The 16,858-nt window shown below is 44.5% G+C and overlaps 1 protein-coding gene across 2 annotated transcripts in view; it reads left to right on the forward strand.

The window, feature by feature from the left end:
- Window positions 1-16,858, forward strand: part of afap1l2 (actin filament associated protein 1-like 2) — a 246,254-nt gene that overhangs the window by 196,354 nt on the left and 33,042 nt on the right. For both annotated transcript variants that reach the window (XM_039775882.1, XM_039775894.1), the window contains 4 exons: window positions 602-688; window positions 2,941-3,025; window positions 5,263-5,367; window positions 8,769-8,980. In XM_039775882.1, coding sequence (XP_039631816.1) covers window positions 602-688; window positions 2,941-3,025; window positions 5,263-5,367; window positions 8,769-8,980 — 489 coding nt within the window. The remainder of the gene's footprint in view (window positions 1-601; window positions 689-2,940; window positions 3,026-5,262; window positions 5,368-8,768; window positions 8,981-16,858) is intronic.

Consider the following 16,858-nt stretch of genomic DNA (forward strand, 5'->3'; position numbering starts at 1 on the left):
CACACTGAACGATAACCGCTGTGCCACCATTCCATCCCCTGTTTGAGTTTACTTTTGTGACTTTGTATTAACTTTGGGTTTTGGTATTGTAATATATTTTTAGATGATTCCCTTCATTTATAGACAACTGATGACATAGTCTGATCTGTATCCTAGGGTGAGGTCAGCATATTCTGGAATTGCTGATATGATATTTTGTTATGTTATTTTTATTATTTATTGTTCTATATTTCACCTTATACAACTTCTTGTATTAGGAATGTGTTAGTTTTTGGATACCCCTTGGGGTCAGAGTGCAGGGTCAGCTGTTAGTTTGAAGATCTGCGTCATATTCTGCTGGCATATTAAGCGCAGCACAGACTTTACTGTGGAATCCATGGAGAGGATGGACAGCTAGTTGGCCGAGGTCTCCAGGACTGTGGCAATCACCTTACAATATCAATGTGCCTGAATTTACGCAGGTTTGATGTCAATCGGCCTCTCCTGATCCTGGGCCACCTGATACCAGTAACACCTTGCTGTATTCCTGTGGGCTTATCATGAGGCTGGGGGCCTTGCTGAGCTGAGATTTTAACCCGCACTTCTGTCGCTCTGTCTGTAGGTCATTCAGGAGATCAGTATAAAGATAATGGACTTCCAAGAAGTAACACCTTACGGTTTAGACTCGCCTCGTGTGAATTCTGCAAAGGTAAGTGTTGTTCCCACATTCCTGATTTCAGTGCTGTTGTGAATCTGTGTGCCTTTCATAATCATAGTAATCAGATAGGTCCTCCATGTATGAATTAGTTGGACTAGCAGGTATGTCCTGGGCACAGCTATCTCGATACAAATGGTCTTCATCGCATTCAAAATCAAGCTGATATGTGGCAAGTCAGGTTGACGTAAATTGTAATGCAAAACCAGTTTTAGACAAAATGGTGCAGGTGGAGATTACAGTTCTGGAGTGTGCTGCAGTGTCTCATTGGACTCCTCATCACTCACGTGTACCAGCAACTGAAAGCGATGGTGTGTCCAGTAATCGGAGTGAAGTAAAGGCCTAGAGAGGCTCTGCTGCAATGCACGTGTAAGGCCACATTACAAACCCTCGTCCTCTTATCACGGGGCTAGAAAGGAGCGGCCACACTTGGTTGAGCAAAAATGTTATCAGAACAAATGATGGAAAACAATCTGCTCATTCCAAGCAGATGGAGACAAAGAAAGGGGAAGATGGAGGAATTCAAAATTATCAAGAATAACTGGAAAGAGCCCAGGAGACTGCTAGAGATAAGAACGAAAGGAGAGCGACAGGGTGGAGAGGACTGAGGCAGGGATGTCCCCCTTTGCCCGACTTATCAGCAACTGTAAAGAATTGCTTAATGGGTGCCACAAAGTGTGTGATAAAACTGAAAAGGCTATGAGGGTCACTGGGAGATGCAGCCGTGCCCAGGGTTTTCAAAGGATGAAGGACCAGCTAAATGGAGTCTTAGACGAAGAGTGGAAGGAAAGTGAGCATCAGGACAACATGACATGGCCGAAGGGTCTGAATTTTTGGCATTGTGACCTGCTGTACGATTCTGAACACCTCAGACAAACACGAAGAAGAGCAATGTGAAAAGAAGTATAGAGAAACGTCAAGAGGACTATGGCGGAGAGGGTAGGGAGGCCTGGGCCATGAGAAGAGAAGATTGTGAAAGACTGAATGTCTTTAATCACAGCTCTTCATGGGGTGAACAAGCTGGACTGAATACAAACAGAAATTAGTCCTTTAAACAGCTTGATGATTTGGTCGGACATCTTCTGAGAGGAGAGCTGGAGTTGAACAGGGGGCTTCCGAATAACACAAACTCCTCATTCTGAGTGGCTGGTGGACCCTCGTCACTAAACAAACTGAAGTGACACTACAGGAGGTCATCGTGGGGCTGTGCAGGCTGCAGGCCTCCTCTCATTGTCCAGCATGCTCACTCATTTCTGGATTCATCTCAAATGCTGCGGTATGCTGGGAGAGTGGCTTGTTCACACCTAAGCCTCCTGCCTTCTGCCGTATTTAAAAACCAACTCTGTTCTCCGATTTCGCTTCGACTTAGGGGGAGAACTGCCATGGTATAGATTTAATGTTACTGTGTATGTAAGAGGGTTCCAAGTCTTTAATATTAAATCGAATAACATCCATGTGAGCTGCAGAAACAGATTGTGTATTGGTCGATTTTGTAAAATATTCCACAGTTCTTGACTCTCATTCAGTTTGTAAAACACTTTCACCCTGTTGACATCTCTGTGCCCTTTTAGAAACTGACCAGCGATGACTGGTGAGCTGCTGGTGTTCATGAGCGCCACATGCACTTCACTAATCCCACCTTTGTGTGTCCGCCAGAGGGGGATTCTCTCCAAAAATGCTGCCGCCTTAAATGCTTGTTTTGTTGCCAAAGTGTTGTATCTTCTGAATTCTTTTCGATTGTGGTAACACTTTTCCTGGAATTTATTTCTTCGTTTCTGGAAAAACATCTGACCTTTTTTTTTTTTTTTGGTGGATGCCCCCATTTTGAGCTTTACTTGATAAGAGGGCTCTTAAGAAGGTCTCGTTATTTGAGGCCATCAGCACAATGCTTCTTAAACTGTCATTGAAGCTCCATCCTTGTACACGTTTGAGGAAAAGCTCTCTGACGTGACTCCTGCCTCCTAGTTAATTTAAACTTTAGGTCTCTCTTGGACAAAGAGCTTTACGCACTGGTGACGGTACTGACCTCGGCTAATTGTCTGGTTTATGTTTAGTCTCTCATCTCCTGCTTCTGTTCCTGAAGCGCTCTTTAAATGCTGCGAGCCTTTCCTCAGTGTTCTGTCAGTCATCCGTGAGGACAGAAGACCCCCACGTGTTCCCATAGTTCACTACAGGGTGCCTGCAGCCCACCTGAGAGCATGTCGTACAAAGTGTCCACGTTTCTAACGTCATTTATCTGTGGCCAGGCTGACCAGAACGAGAGGAACTCCATGGCATCAGAGAGCGGAAGCAGCACAGACAGCCACACAGAGACCCCCGAGACAAAGGATGGTGAGCCTGCACTCTTTTTGTTTAAGCTTTATTGGAAAATAGTTTCTTCTCATCCAAATTGATTTTACTGTTTAAAAGAAGCAATGAAGGCAGTAGAAAAAAATAAATGTAAGCTTTGGACTGCGGGGACTGTTTACAGGAATGTTCAGAATAGAATAGAAAGCATTTCATCAATTTATTAATTCAGTGCCTGTTATATAATATAAGCTGTGGGTTAGGTTTGCTCCAAATCTGTCTGTCTGTCTGTCTGTCTATCTGTCTATCTATTATATAGTGCCTCTATCTATCTATCTATCTATCTATCTATCTATCTATCTATCTATCTATCTATCTATCTATCTATCTCTCATATAGTGCCTCTATCTATCTATCTATCTATCTATCTATCTATCTATCTATCTATCTATCTATCTATCTAGATTATTTTCAAGTTGTTTGTCACAAGTGCACCATACAATGATCTTCTTACTTGTCTTTGTCCTCAGACAATAACACAAAACCAAGAAAGACCCCCAATCCCAATAACCACATGTGTGCCTAAACATATTGCCTTTTTATGGTGTCTTTAGTTAGAGGTGCCAGATTTGAGTTGTCTCAAGATGCCTACTCCAGTTCTTCTAGCCAGACATTAAATGAGTGTGAAGGCCGTGAGGAGGTCCATGTGCCAGTGTATTGACAGAATGTCCGCTTCATGAGTCCTGTCTGACAGACATGAAGAACTAACTCTTTCAGAGGCGCCCGTCCACCACTGGCCGTGTTGACTTAAAGATAAAGTCAGCAAGTCTGTGTGATGTGGGGAGACACTGGAGCACCTAGAGAACGCACACAGAACGTGTAAAATCCGCACAGACAGAGCACGGGCCATGAGCTGTCAGATAGAGACAACAACAACAACAACAACATTAATTAATTTATATAGCACATTTTAATACAAAAAGTAACTCAAAGTGCATTACATAATGAAGAAAAGAAAATAAAAGACAAAATAAGAAATTAAAATAAGACAACATTAGTTAACATAGAAAAGGAGTAAGGTCCGATGGCCAGGGTGGACAGAAAAAACAAAAACTCCAGACGGCTGGAGAAAAAAATAAAATCTGCAGGGGTTCCAGGCCATGGGACCACCCAGTCCCCTCTGGGCATTCTACCTAACATAAATGAAACAGTCCTCTTTGTAGTTAGGGTTCTCACGACGTCACTTGATGTTGATGGTCATACAGACTTATGGCTTTTAATTCATCCATCATTGTTGGAACATCACGGTGCTTTGAGTAGATGCGCCACCACCAAAAGGACACCGGAAAAGGAAACAGAAGAGTGAGTAGGGGTTAGTACAGATTTTAGAGCCACCATGAATGGTTATTATGAAGAATTGAACATACAGAGTATCAGGATTAACTTAAATTGAAGTTATAAAAAGGCCATGTTAAAGTAATGTGTTTTTAGCGGTTTTCAGGGGGGCTAATCTTTGTTCCACCATGTCACCCATCATGATGCTAAGTGTTCCAGCAGCACATGAATCATAAAATGCCATTCTTGAATATTATAACACAATCATCCTCCTCTTATATTATAAAGCTAGTTATTGTGCAGTATTTAATTGCATGATTTTATTTATTTTATCTTCCTGTAATCTGGGATTATAAATACTGCTACCTGACAGGTACAGCAATGTGGATTTAATCCCAGCCCGCTCCGTGTCCTTGTGTCGTCTTCCCGTTCTTCTCATTTCTGAGTCAGTTTTCCTCCAGACCCTCACACGTTACAAAGATATGCCTGATAGGCAGATAACTTCAGTAAAATCTGTCCTCTGTGTGTGTGTCTGTGTGTGTGTGTGTCTCCTGGACTTGAAACCGCAGTGTGCTGTGACCTTAAGCCAGCTGTTAAAGGACATGCAGGTAACCGGGGTGGCTTTCAGTGCAGAGATGGCGCCTTGTACAATAAAGGTGTTGGTTTTAACCCAATTCTGCTGGGTAGACCCTGGCACCTCACCACCTACCCTTAAATAGGAAAGCAAGTTATGACAGATGTATGGATGGGTCGGGAGGAAAGGGGACTACAAGCCACAAAACAAGGCCTCCATTTACATGGAGGTAAGAGAACAAAACATCAGCAGTGGGAAAATAACCAATAATTAATAAAAATATCAATCAAAACAGGTCGAGCCAATGGCTTCTAGGCTTATTTCTCTTAATTTTGGTGTAACCTGAGTTTTATGTCATTTTCTTTTTAATTAGTTAAGAAAAAATATGGAGCAGGACTGAAACTGAGCAACTTGATGAATATTGGCAAAAAGAAACCATCAGCACTTGACAGTCCGGAGAAGTCTGTGGACACGTCTGGTAAGAACCCAAGGAGCGGCCATGGCCTCTCAGTCACAAAACAGGAAACGTCTTTAACTGCCTCAGTGACCTCAGCTACACACACACACACACACATATATATATATATATATATATTGTGGAGCCGACCGGACACAGACAGGCGGACATGTTGTTAATCAACCACCACACGTTTATTTACAACAATTACAAATGGTCACTCAGACCCAGTTCGTGCACAATACCCCAAACACACAGTCCTGGCCACAAATGCCTTCTTCTCGGGCCGCCTCCACTCTCCTCTCGTGCCTCGTCCTACTTCCACCCAACTCCAGCCTCGAATGAAGGGAGACGGCCCCTTTTATCCATTCCCCGGATGAGCTCCAGGTGTTTCTGACACTCCCCCATTGGCCACGCCCCAGTGTGGCGGAAGTGCCGGCTGTTCTCCCGGCACCTCTCCGGGTGTCCTTTTAAGTCTTCCCCCCAGCACTTCCTGGTGTGGCGGAAGTGCTGAGGTAACAGGTCCCCAAGGCATTGGGGCGCCTCCTGGCAGTGACCACGGGCCCCTGCAGGGTGGGGCTTCCATGCCCTCAACCCGTGGCCCCCAAAGCAACCAGGAAGGCGGCCCCCACCTGATCCAGGGTGGGCGCAGACCCACATCCGGTCCCTCACGGCGTCCCGGCCGGGTCGTGGCCCCTGGCATCCCTGACAATATATAAACACTCCGTGTGTGGGTGTGTATAAATATATACATACACTACATGGCCAAACATATTGGGACGCCTGCCATTACATACACATGAACTTTAATGACATCCCATTCTTAATACATAGGCTTTAATATGGAGTTGGCCCACCCTTTATAGCTATAACAGCTTCAGCTCTTTTGGGAAGGCTTTTCACAAGGTTTAGGGGTGTGTTTATAGGAATTTCTGACCATTCTTCCTGGATAGTATTTGTGAGGTCAGGCACTGATGTTGGATGAGAAGGCCTGGCTCACAGTCTCCACTCTAATTTATCCCAAAGGTGTTCTGTCAGGTTGAGGTCAGGGCTCTGTGCAGGCCAGTCAAGTTCATCCACACCAAACTCACTCAACCATTTCTTTATAGACCTTGCATTGTGCAGTTGTGCGCAGTAATGTTGGAACAGGAAGGGGTCATCTCCAAACTGTTCCCACAAAGCTGGGAGCATGAAATTCTCCAAAATGGCTTTGTACGCTGAAGCATTAAGAGTTCCTTTCACTGGAACTAAGGGGCCGAGCCAAACCCCTGAAAAACAACCCCAAACCATAATCCCCCCTACACCAAACTTCATACAATGCAGTCACACAAGTACCATTTTCCTGGCAACAGTCAAACCCAGACTCGTCCTTCAGATTGCGTGATTCATCACTCCAGAGGACACGTCTGCACTGCTCTAGAGTCCAGTGGTGGTGTGCTTTACATCACTGCATTCAACGCTTTGAATTGCATTTGGTGTTGTAAGACTTGCAGCTGCTCAGCCAAGGAAGCCTATTCCATGAAGCTCTCTCTCTACAAACTATTCTTGAACTTTTGGAGGTCTATAGCTATTGACACTGCAGAAAGCTGGCAACTTCTGCACACTGTGCACCTCACCATGCGCTGTCCCCGCTCTGTGATTTTACGTGGCCTTTCACTTTGTGGCTGAGGTGCTGTTGTTCCCAATTGCTTCAGCTTTGTTATAATACCACTAACAGCTGACCGTGGAATATATAGTAGCGAGGAAATTTCAAGAATGGACTTATTGCACATGTGGCATCCTATCACGGTACCATGCTTGAATTCACTGAGCTCCTGAGAGTGACCCATTCTTTCACAAATGATTGTAGAAGCAGTCTGCATCCCTAGGTGCTTGATTTTATGCACCTGTAGCCATGAAACACCTGAATTCAATGATTTGGAGGGGGTCCCAATACTTTTGGCAATATAGTGTATTTATAAATATATGGTGCCTATTAAAAGTATTTTAGCCCACTGGAAGTTTTTTATTATTATGCTACATTTAATTGCAGTGGACTTCATTTGGATTTTTTGACACTCTTTAATGTCAATGTGAAAACAGGTCTCTTCAAAGTGATCCAAATAAGTTAAACATATAAAATTGAAAATAATTGATGGCATTGTCGGGCAACCGGTGCAATTTTCGAAAACGTTTGTAAAATATTTAAAATTGCTAGTGTTTTTGAACTTTTGGTTGATTAAAAAGATAATGTTTAAAAAATATATTGTATGTTGGAAAAACAGATAACGGAACACTTACGGAAATGAAGTCTAAGAAACGCGAGAGACTTCAAATGATCGACAAGGAAATGCGCGTCTGTCTTTCAAAAATTGATCCTCGCATCAATCTCATACTGTATGTGCTGTAAAACAATCTCAACGTTCACATTAATTAAATTTAAGATTTGTCCTTTGATTCCTTTATTAATAAAATGTCTTCCAAACTTGTAAAATGAACTGTTTTTATTGGCGATTGTCCATAGATTGTGTCGTCACGACTTTATTTATGGGCAGTCCCTCAGGTGCGCCGCGAAAGAAAATTTTTGGACTTAGTGCGTCACAACTCGAAAAAGGTTGCCTTTCACTGCTCTATCTGGAAAAAAATCACGTGCAAACAATGCTAATTTAGTCCAATCACCAAAGGTAAAGATGTCTCCTAAAGATCAGATTATTAGTATTCAATGCGGAAGGAGCCACAGAAAGACAGAGGAGGCCCATGGGTGACACAGAGTCGGGGAGTCGAGCGCCAGATAGACGTTGACCAGGCCCAGGTTTGAGTCCAGTCCCATTATGCCCACGCAGAGCTGGAAACTTACCTGTGTGCCAGTTCTCCTATATCAGGGCAAAATGGCCGGCCATCGCATCACATGACCACACCCTCCACATCCGCCATGGCCAGATTAGATCTGAGGAGGAAAGAAAGATCAGCTAAGAAGCAAAAATGAAAAAGTCAATGGGAACGTGCGTGAAATACGGCACAGGAGGAACTGGCGTGTGTCAGTGGAACAGGAAATTAAACTCCTTCTGTATTATTATTGGATAGCATGAACATTGAACCAGCCATTTTTGGAGCCCTGTCCTCCCATAGTAGGGGCACTCAGTCCTGGCCAATTATCCTACCATAGCATCTTGTCCACAATTATGTTATTTTCTAGAAATTCTATCCATCCATATTACATTGCATTTGCATATTAACAGGTTTGGATCATACCACATTAATCAAGTTCTTGCATTTTTTGAAGTGGAAAAACTGTACAAGGGCTCCACCTCATTTTTCCCATAGTTGATATTATTAGTGAAGGGAGATGTTGGTGCCGCTCTGCTCAAGTAAAAGATGGAGTCGTTTCCATGCCGCCTGCTCCTTTGCCCCGATGTCCACTAGTGTGTCACTTTGTCTTCCAGGCTACCTGAATGTGTTGGTCAACAGCCAGTGGAGGTCACGCTGGTGCTTCATCAAGAATGGTCATCTTTACTTCTATAACGACAAAAGCAAAAATAAAACGGCTCACCAACCTCTAAGCCTGGAGGGCTGCATCGTCCTTCCTGATCCGAGCCCTGAGCACCTTTACTCCTTCAGAATCATGCATGATGGCGAAGAGATGGCAACTCTGGAGGTGAGAACCATTTTCTTGTGTGTACTTGTCACTTGGAGATCTCTGGGAGGATTTCTTAGCAGGGTCTTTGTAGGCATGGCTGATGTTTTAGACCTATGAGAAGTGCTGATGTTTCATTTGAATTTAAGTAAACGTGAGCTGTGGCGCCTTCTCCTAGATGGCACACTGGGCTCCACTTCTGAGACGTCACTGTTGGTGATGAGAACAGAGTGAAGAATCAGTTGAAGCAGTCCTGCAGTGGAATGGACATTTTTGTGTTAGCTGCATCTAATCTAGTGGTCCATCTTGTATTGCTAAGTGTCAGTGAACTTGATGCTCTGGATCTTACTGCTCTGCAGTAACCACACCGATATCAGGGGGCCGCAGTGCTGCCGTGAGACTGGCTTCAAGTCCATCCACGCCAAGTGGAGTTTGTCCGTTCCTGCACTGTCTGCATCCGTTCTTAGGTTAATGGCTGACTCTGCATTGGCCGAGTGTGAGTGTCCACCTGACCCAGTGGCGGCCAGTGAAACAAATTGGGACACAGTTTTCAGGGGAACAAGCTGAACAGCACTTATATAGATAGACTGATAGATAGATACTTTAATAATCCCAAGGGGAAATTCACATGTATCTATTGTATTGTTCTTTCAGATCTATCTACCTATTGTATAGTGCCTTTCACATCTGTTTATTATATAGTCCTGTCCTTCTCGGACAGGTCTCAACTATCTGAGGAGGTTGTCTGTCTCAGGTTCAAAACCAGGTGTGTTACACTATTATTTCAATTGCACATCTTGGTAGCTCTCACAGTGCACCTTTGTGCCACGGCACACTTGTTGAAAAACACTGCTCACTGTGATTGTGGCTGCTTGCATTTTTCAGAAGGATGTTTTAGATCTCGTACTCTCATCATTGTCCACAATGTTTTGACACTTTGAAAGAGCAAACAGGGAAAGCAAAAAAGGCATTACTTACACCATATCAAGTTAGCCAACTGCATTTGTCATAACAAGAGCAGAAAAGGTCTGTGTGTAAGCTATCCTCAATCACTTGTCTGCTGCTGAATTCTTAAGTTAAGCCAGTCTGGTCCAAGCTCCTTTATTTTCTTTGTTTCTTCAAGTAAACAATTTATTTCTGAAATTTTGCTTGAAGTTGCCATTTCCATAAAGTCACGCTCACTTGTCTGTAGTTAATTTAATGGCAGGTGTGAACTGTGAACTTGAAATAATGCGTTGACGATTGTCCAATCATGTTAGATTAAAAAAAAAAAACAATACTAATTCACTGCCAATAAATGTGCGAGTGTCCAGGGTACAGAGAGCTTCGTCCCGAGAAAAATCTCAAAAGCAACCAACTAAAGGGCAGCCTCAGGTCACCTGCTTGCCAAAAGGTCAAAGGCTTACATAGACTCTCATTTGACAGGCATGTTTCAATTGGAAAATATAAGTATTTACACAGAAATGAAACAAGTACAAGTTGGAACCAACTTTTAATGGATGCTGACATGCGCTGACGCCATGATTCATGATTATTTCACCTTACCTAATTAATTTAGGTAGATTTTTTAAAATATATGGGGTCAGCGCTCCAGCACTCCACATTACAAAGCGCCACTGGCCGGACCACTGCCCTGTCTAGCGTTGGTTCCTTCATTGTACCCAGCGCTGCTGAGACAGGACCTGGCACCTCTTTGGACTGCCAGTTGGACCAAGTGGGCTTGTTTATAGACCAGCTGACTTGCCACCACTAGTGACCACGCTTCATCTGTAATCCGTGACTTTCCAAGAAATCCCAGCCATTCATGAACGCAGGGTCAGAAGTTAACATCTCAGACACACAGCCAGCTAGCTAGGACAGGGGGTTAAATGGTCATTATTGTCACATGTTCATTCTTACCTGCACGTGCTACTCAACATACAGCGCATCTCCGGCACCATCAATGGCGAGTTCAGCTACCTTACCTTAAAACGTCTGACTTTCTCACCTGAAAAAATCTCACCTACTTGTTTGTCATACCTCGGCAGAGAGACATACCAAATGTTAAAGAGTCTTTTCAATAAATATACAGTTCCAGATAACAGAAACATCCAAAGCACACTGATAAACTATCGTTCAGATAATCGGTAAAAGGTGTGGGGCTCAAATACACACTGTGGTGGGCGGAGGGACCGAGAACAAGCCACACACGAGGGGCACGTCCAACATTGTGAAATAGTCCTACCTGAAGGAGTGACAGGACAGCCACCGCACCTTTGCAAGGTCATGGAGGGCTAAGGCCAATCAATCATCAGCCCTGGACAGGAGACCACCTCCTTTTACGGCAGACTCCTCCTCGTTTACTGTGTCAACTGTTAGCCCAACACATGTTTGGCATGTAGGAGTTAAGTGAATAACTGGGCAAAAAACACACAGCCAGAAGGACGGAGAAGAAGCGAACGCCATCCAGAGAGTGACTGAGCTGGGCCTTGAACCCTCAGTCAGTGCCATTGAGACGCTTTACTGACTCAAAGTTCGTTTACATATCATATGTGCTTTAAGCCTGGCATTAGGGAAACAAATAAAAAGTAGTCCTGCATTGGGCCATCTTTATGTGCTGCAGCTCCATGCTTGACGGCAGCAGTAAGAGGAATCACAATGACCCCCGGAAAACCCGTGTGGATACAAGGGGGACATGCAAAGCTCACTCAGATTGTGGCTGGACAAGGAATTGAAGTCGACACTCTGAAGCTGTTCTGCCACAACACTAATGCCATTGTCAAAATATATAAAAAATATATACGTAAATGTGTGTGTGTGTCATATTTCAGAAAGATTAGGTTTTCTACAAACCCTCTCTGGGCAGAAGGGCCATCACCTTCAAGAAAACAGCACAAAACAGGTGAAATGACAAGACTAAGAGCGGCCCCACGGTTACGTCAAACACTGTTACTGGTATGTGTGGACTGCGTAAACTTACACGCAAATTTAATAAAAATAATGTTAACATACACCGGATTTTCTCATTACAGTACTCATCTAAAATTTTTGCAAGATAACACGCAGGCTTTATCAAAATTTAACGATATAATCTATTAAAATAGTGCAATTCATAATTCATGACAATACGACAACAATGCAAAATGCGATGCGTGTCATACGGAAATGAGCAGGGCCTCTTCTAGAAAAGAACCCAAACTGCAGGTCTACTCTGAGTCTGTCATAGTCATAACTCACAGTGATGTCATGTCAGCCGGTTATCATCAGTGATGTTTTTGTGTATTAATATTCAGACTATGGAATGTTTTCAAAGACGTACATGTACGGAATTTGACCTTGAAGAGGGATTTTAAAAGGGTTCCTCTTAGAAGCATCTCAAATATATATACTGGAGAATATAACTTGACAAATCCACTTAAACAGGACACGTGGACCTCAAAAGCGGGGCCTCCTTAGGTGCCACACTTGCCACCCCCAAACACGACCTTGAGGGGCACAGTCCTGGGCCAGTAAAAGGCCTTTTATTGGTATAAAGTGTGTACCTTTTACGGGCTTCGTTTTTTCAATTGCTCAGCACAAACACAACTTTTCCTTTTCCGATTCTTTGTGTTCTCCTCCACTCCTCCTAGTCGAGTTTTGCCTATCCTCTCTTTTCCAGCTCTAACTCCCAAGGCCAAGTGGGGGGCCTCTCTTTTAAAGCCAGACCCAAGAGTACTTCCGGTGCTAAATCTACGCCCGCGGGAAGCACTGTCGGCTCAAACAAGATCACAACAGTCCTTGTGTTGTCAAAATCCTACAACTCCCCTGGTAGCCCCCGCAGGATCCGACAGGGCAGCCTAATAGGACCACAACTCCTGTGCTGCCCTGTGGTGATCCATAGTGGGCCACGCTGGGCAGAATGTTGCCTCCACGAGTACGGGGGGGACACTCTACCCATAGCAGGTAGTCCCTCACTGTCTTGTCCTTCCAGACTCCCAAACCCATCCAGTCTCTCCTTCCTTCCGGTGTAGCATGGGAGTATTGCGGCCCCTTTTGTTGACCTGTGTTTTTCAGGGCCTCATGGCCAGGCTAAGGAGCAGGGTCCATCCCAACTGGGTAACTGATTCTTCCCTCACACTATGCATTTAAAGCTCAGGAACCCTATGGCAGACCGCTTCGCTAGCTGGGGTGGTCTCTACTTTCACTCCTTTACTGGACACAGCTAGACAAGGAAAGGACAATTCAGGCTCTCGGCTCTGCTAATAGCAATCAGATATAGTTATCAATTTAAGCTTTCACTTAAAAAGTTTATATTAATTTGCATCAAAACCAATGGTAGCAAATATAAGCAATACAAAGATTAATATAACCAGAGCAAAATCTTCATGGCATTCCAGGTGGGAGATACAAATAAACGTCTATTCTTAATCAAGAAGAAAAGAAAGCAGAGAAAGAGCTCTTGTCCAGGTGTTCAGCATGTACGAGACAGAACTCCATGAAAGTGTCCATATTCGATTTTACAGAGTAGAGGTAGAGAGAAGGGCTCCTTGCCAGTGTCCCAGTTTTACCAGGCAGTGACTGAGCTGAGCTCTTTACAAAAGTGTCAGAAAAGCAGCAACCGATCAAAAAGAGCCATGAAAGTGTCCATGTCAGCACATGAACTCTCTTTGGAAAAGGTCTGATGAGAGGCGGCCGCTCCCTCCCTGTCTTCTTCTCCAATTTTAGTGTGCACCCCTGACATTTTTTTTTCTACTGGACATTTTACAGTCTCTCAAAACACAGGAAATGACACAGAGTCATTATCACCAAGCTCAAGGCTGATTCCTATGGGAATCAAAAAGCTGCACACAGACTGGTTCTGTAAAATATTCGGAGGTCCTGCTTCACTTTCTAATTACACAAAAAGCTCTGAATCCTACTTTGCCTTTCAGCTTTCCCAGAATGCACTTCACTGTAATCTGCCAGCTGAAATGGTGAATGTATCTGCCACACTACAAAAAGAAGATGAAAAGTCATTCCAGTGAAAAGCAAAATTGATTCAGAAGATCACAGGAGGGTTAGGACTCATTAACCTTAAACAGCACTAAAAGGACCACCCTCACCGATGCAGAGAGCTAATTAGTTACAAGAAGTCCATTATAATTTACATCTGCTCTTTGATTAAAAGAACGGACATGTTGGCAGGAGTCCAACAGACTCGATTTCCAGTACCAATAATGAATTCTGGCCAGGGCTCTGCGCAGCTCCATATCAATTCCTCCACACAAGGAGACCTGAACACCAAGCGTCTTCAGAAACCCCATAACTAACTTGACATCACCGGCATGAAGGATGGTAGAAAATGACTTGGCGTTCATATTTTAGAGTTCGTTATTCCTAAAAGAACTTTATCTCTCCTTTCACGCTCATGTGTTTCAGAGCAAGCGCAGTGTGCACAAACATTGAAAGGTCTGAGTATCCGATGACGAAGTTTACATCCGGATTTAGAGGGCACAGTCTTCTAGGCAAAAAACAAGGAGCTAAGGTGGATAAAGATAAAAAAAAAAAAAAAGATCAGTGACCAAATATAAAACAAAGAATATGAATTGAACAAGCAAAAAAATCTAAAATGTAGAAACAGTAGAGAAGGTCGTCACACCTCAGGCTAAGATTCACTCAAAACAGGCCCTGAATATTCTGTTGTAACTCCAGTTAAGATGAAGCAATCTGAACCAAAAAAATTTGCTATATACCTTGACGTATGTGTAATCGACTGCATTACGTGTGATGCTGGATGTCGTTTCCGTTTTGTGCCAGACACATTTCGATGCAGCGCTTCATGTTCCTGAATGTATCGGCAAGCGTCTCAAGGGGAATAGCAGCAATTTCACGTTGGAGGCTTGTTCCGATAGACTTTTCATTTGAGCATACCCCAAAGGAAGTGGTCTGGTGGTATCAGATTAGGTGACCGTAGTGGCCAAAGCCCTTTTGTAACGACCCTGCTGCTGAAGAAGCACTCAGTTTCTGCGTTGCTCCATCTTGCTGGAACTAACCTTCCATTAACTCACGATCATCCAGTTGATTCTGACATCGCTTAAATGAATTGGTGACCCAATAGGTTTGCACTATGAAGAGGCGCTGCTCAACACTGTACACCATCATCCTGATGAGAAGTCGAGTATGGGCGGTATGAATCCAGAAGTTGTAAATAGAAGTTAAACGTCGTGATGGCTGTCCGGCGCCTACCTAATCGCTCCTACGCAGGGGCATCCCGGCTTGTTCGAAGCTCCATATACAGTATTGAGGAGCACGTTGCACGTTGTGTTGTTCAGATTGATTCGTCCTAGCGAGAGTTACTACAGAATGTCTGGGGCCTCTTTCAAGTGAATCTCCCTGTATGTTTTCATTTAAGAAAGACGTTTTCACACAAAAACCATCTCTGCCCATAATAGCCTTTTGAAACTGTTCATCTCCGTCCACACTAAAACGAAAACGAAAATACATATGATATCGAAATTCACCTTCACTGGGCATATGTGCATTGGTGGAAAAATCCTTGAAGTGATGGTTGCACCAGCAGCCACAGGATTTATGGCAAAACAGTAGCAACCATTAAATTATTTGCCTTTTGTGGATGTATGCAGGGGCGGCATGGTGGCGCAGTGGGTAGCGCTGCTGCCTCGCAGTTAGGAGACCTGGGTTTGCTTCCCGGGTCCTCCCTGTATGGAGTTTGCATGTTCTCCCCATGTCTGCGTGGGTTTCCTCCCACAGTCCAAAGACATGCAGGTTGGGTAAACTGGCGATTCTAAATTGTCCCGTGTGTGTACTTGGTGTGTGGGTGTGTGCATGTGCCCTGCGGTGGGCTGGCACCCTGCCTGGGGTTTGCTTCCTGCTTTGTGCCCTGTGTTGGCTGGGATTGGCTCCAGCAGACCCCCGTGACCCTGTAGTTGGGCTATATAGCGGGTTGGATAATGGATGGATGTATGCAGCCTCTACACTGTACAAAACCCCATTTAGCTGCATACAGGTAAGCAACACAACACACCTGTCTGTGTCTGCTGTGTTGGAACACGCGTTTCTTCAATGATGGGTAACCAATCAGAGCATGAGACATGTTAATGAGCAGGAGCCAATCAGGTGAGAGCCACATGATCAGCACAAACAAATCAGAGGGCATTTTCAAAAGTCTGCTGTATGTCTTTGCTGTCCACATTGTAATGCTGTGCTAAGCTGGCTCTGGGGAGCATTTTCAAAAAGTCTCCCTTTTGAGGTCAGAAATGCTAAGAATGAATGGCGATTAATGTTTGCAGTTTTAAACAAAAACGTAGTAGCGTGGACGTAATCTTTGATGCAAATGTCAGATATACCAGAGAGTAAGAATCAAAAGAATTCCTTGTGAACACTTGGACTCGGAGAATTCCTGGGAATCCACCAGAAGGGACTAAACGCAAGAACAAACTGAAGGGCACAGGAGACGAAGTTGAGCACAGGATGGGTGTGGCCAAAAAATATCAAAATGGGTGTGTCTGGGGGGGGGTCACGTGATCCAGGGTGGATACACAATGAGATGCTTTCCTGTTAATTGTGTCGGATGGCTGGGGGGTGGTACCCAGCCAGGGCACCCAGGAGGACCGGAGGAGGGCTTACGCCTCCTCCAGACCACGAGGGGGAGACCACCCTGGTTGTGTTGGGGGATACGGGTAGAGGGCTTGGAAGCTCAACCTTGTAGGGGCCTGTGGCCACCGCCAGGGGGCGCCCCAGGACCTCAGCACTTCCGCCACACCAGGAAGTGCTGGGGGGAAGAAGACTGGGGACACCCAGAGGGCTTCCGGGTGCGCAGCCGGCACTTCCTCCATACAGGAGCGTGTCCGCAGAGGAGTGCTGTGAAGCAGCTGGAGCCCATCCGGGTTGGTATAAAAGGGGCCGCCTCCCTACATTCAGAGACAAGAGTCGGGTGGAAGA

The sequence above is a fragment of the Polypterus senegalus genome, chromosome 1, assembly GCF_016835505.1.
Source record: "Polypterus senegalus isolate Bchr_013 chromosome 1, ASM1683550v1, whole genome shotgun sequence".
NCBI lineage: Eukaryota > Metazoa > Chordata > Cladistia > Polypteriformes > Polypteridae > Polypterus > Polypterus senegalus.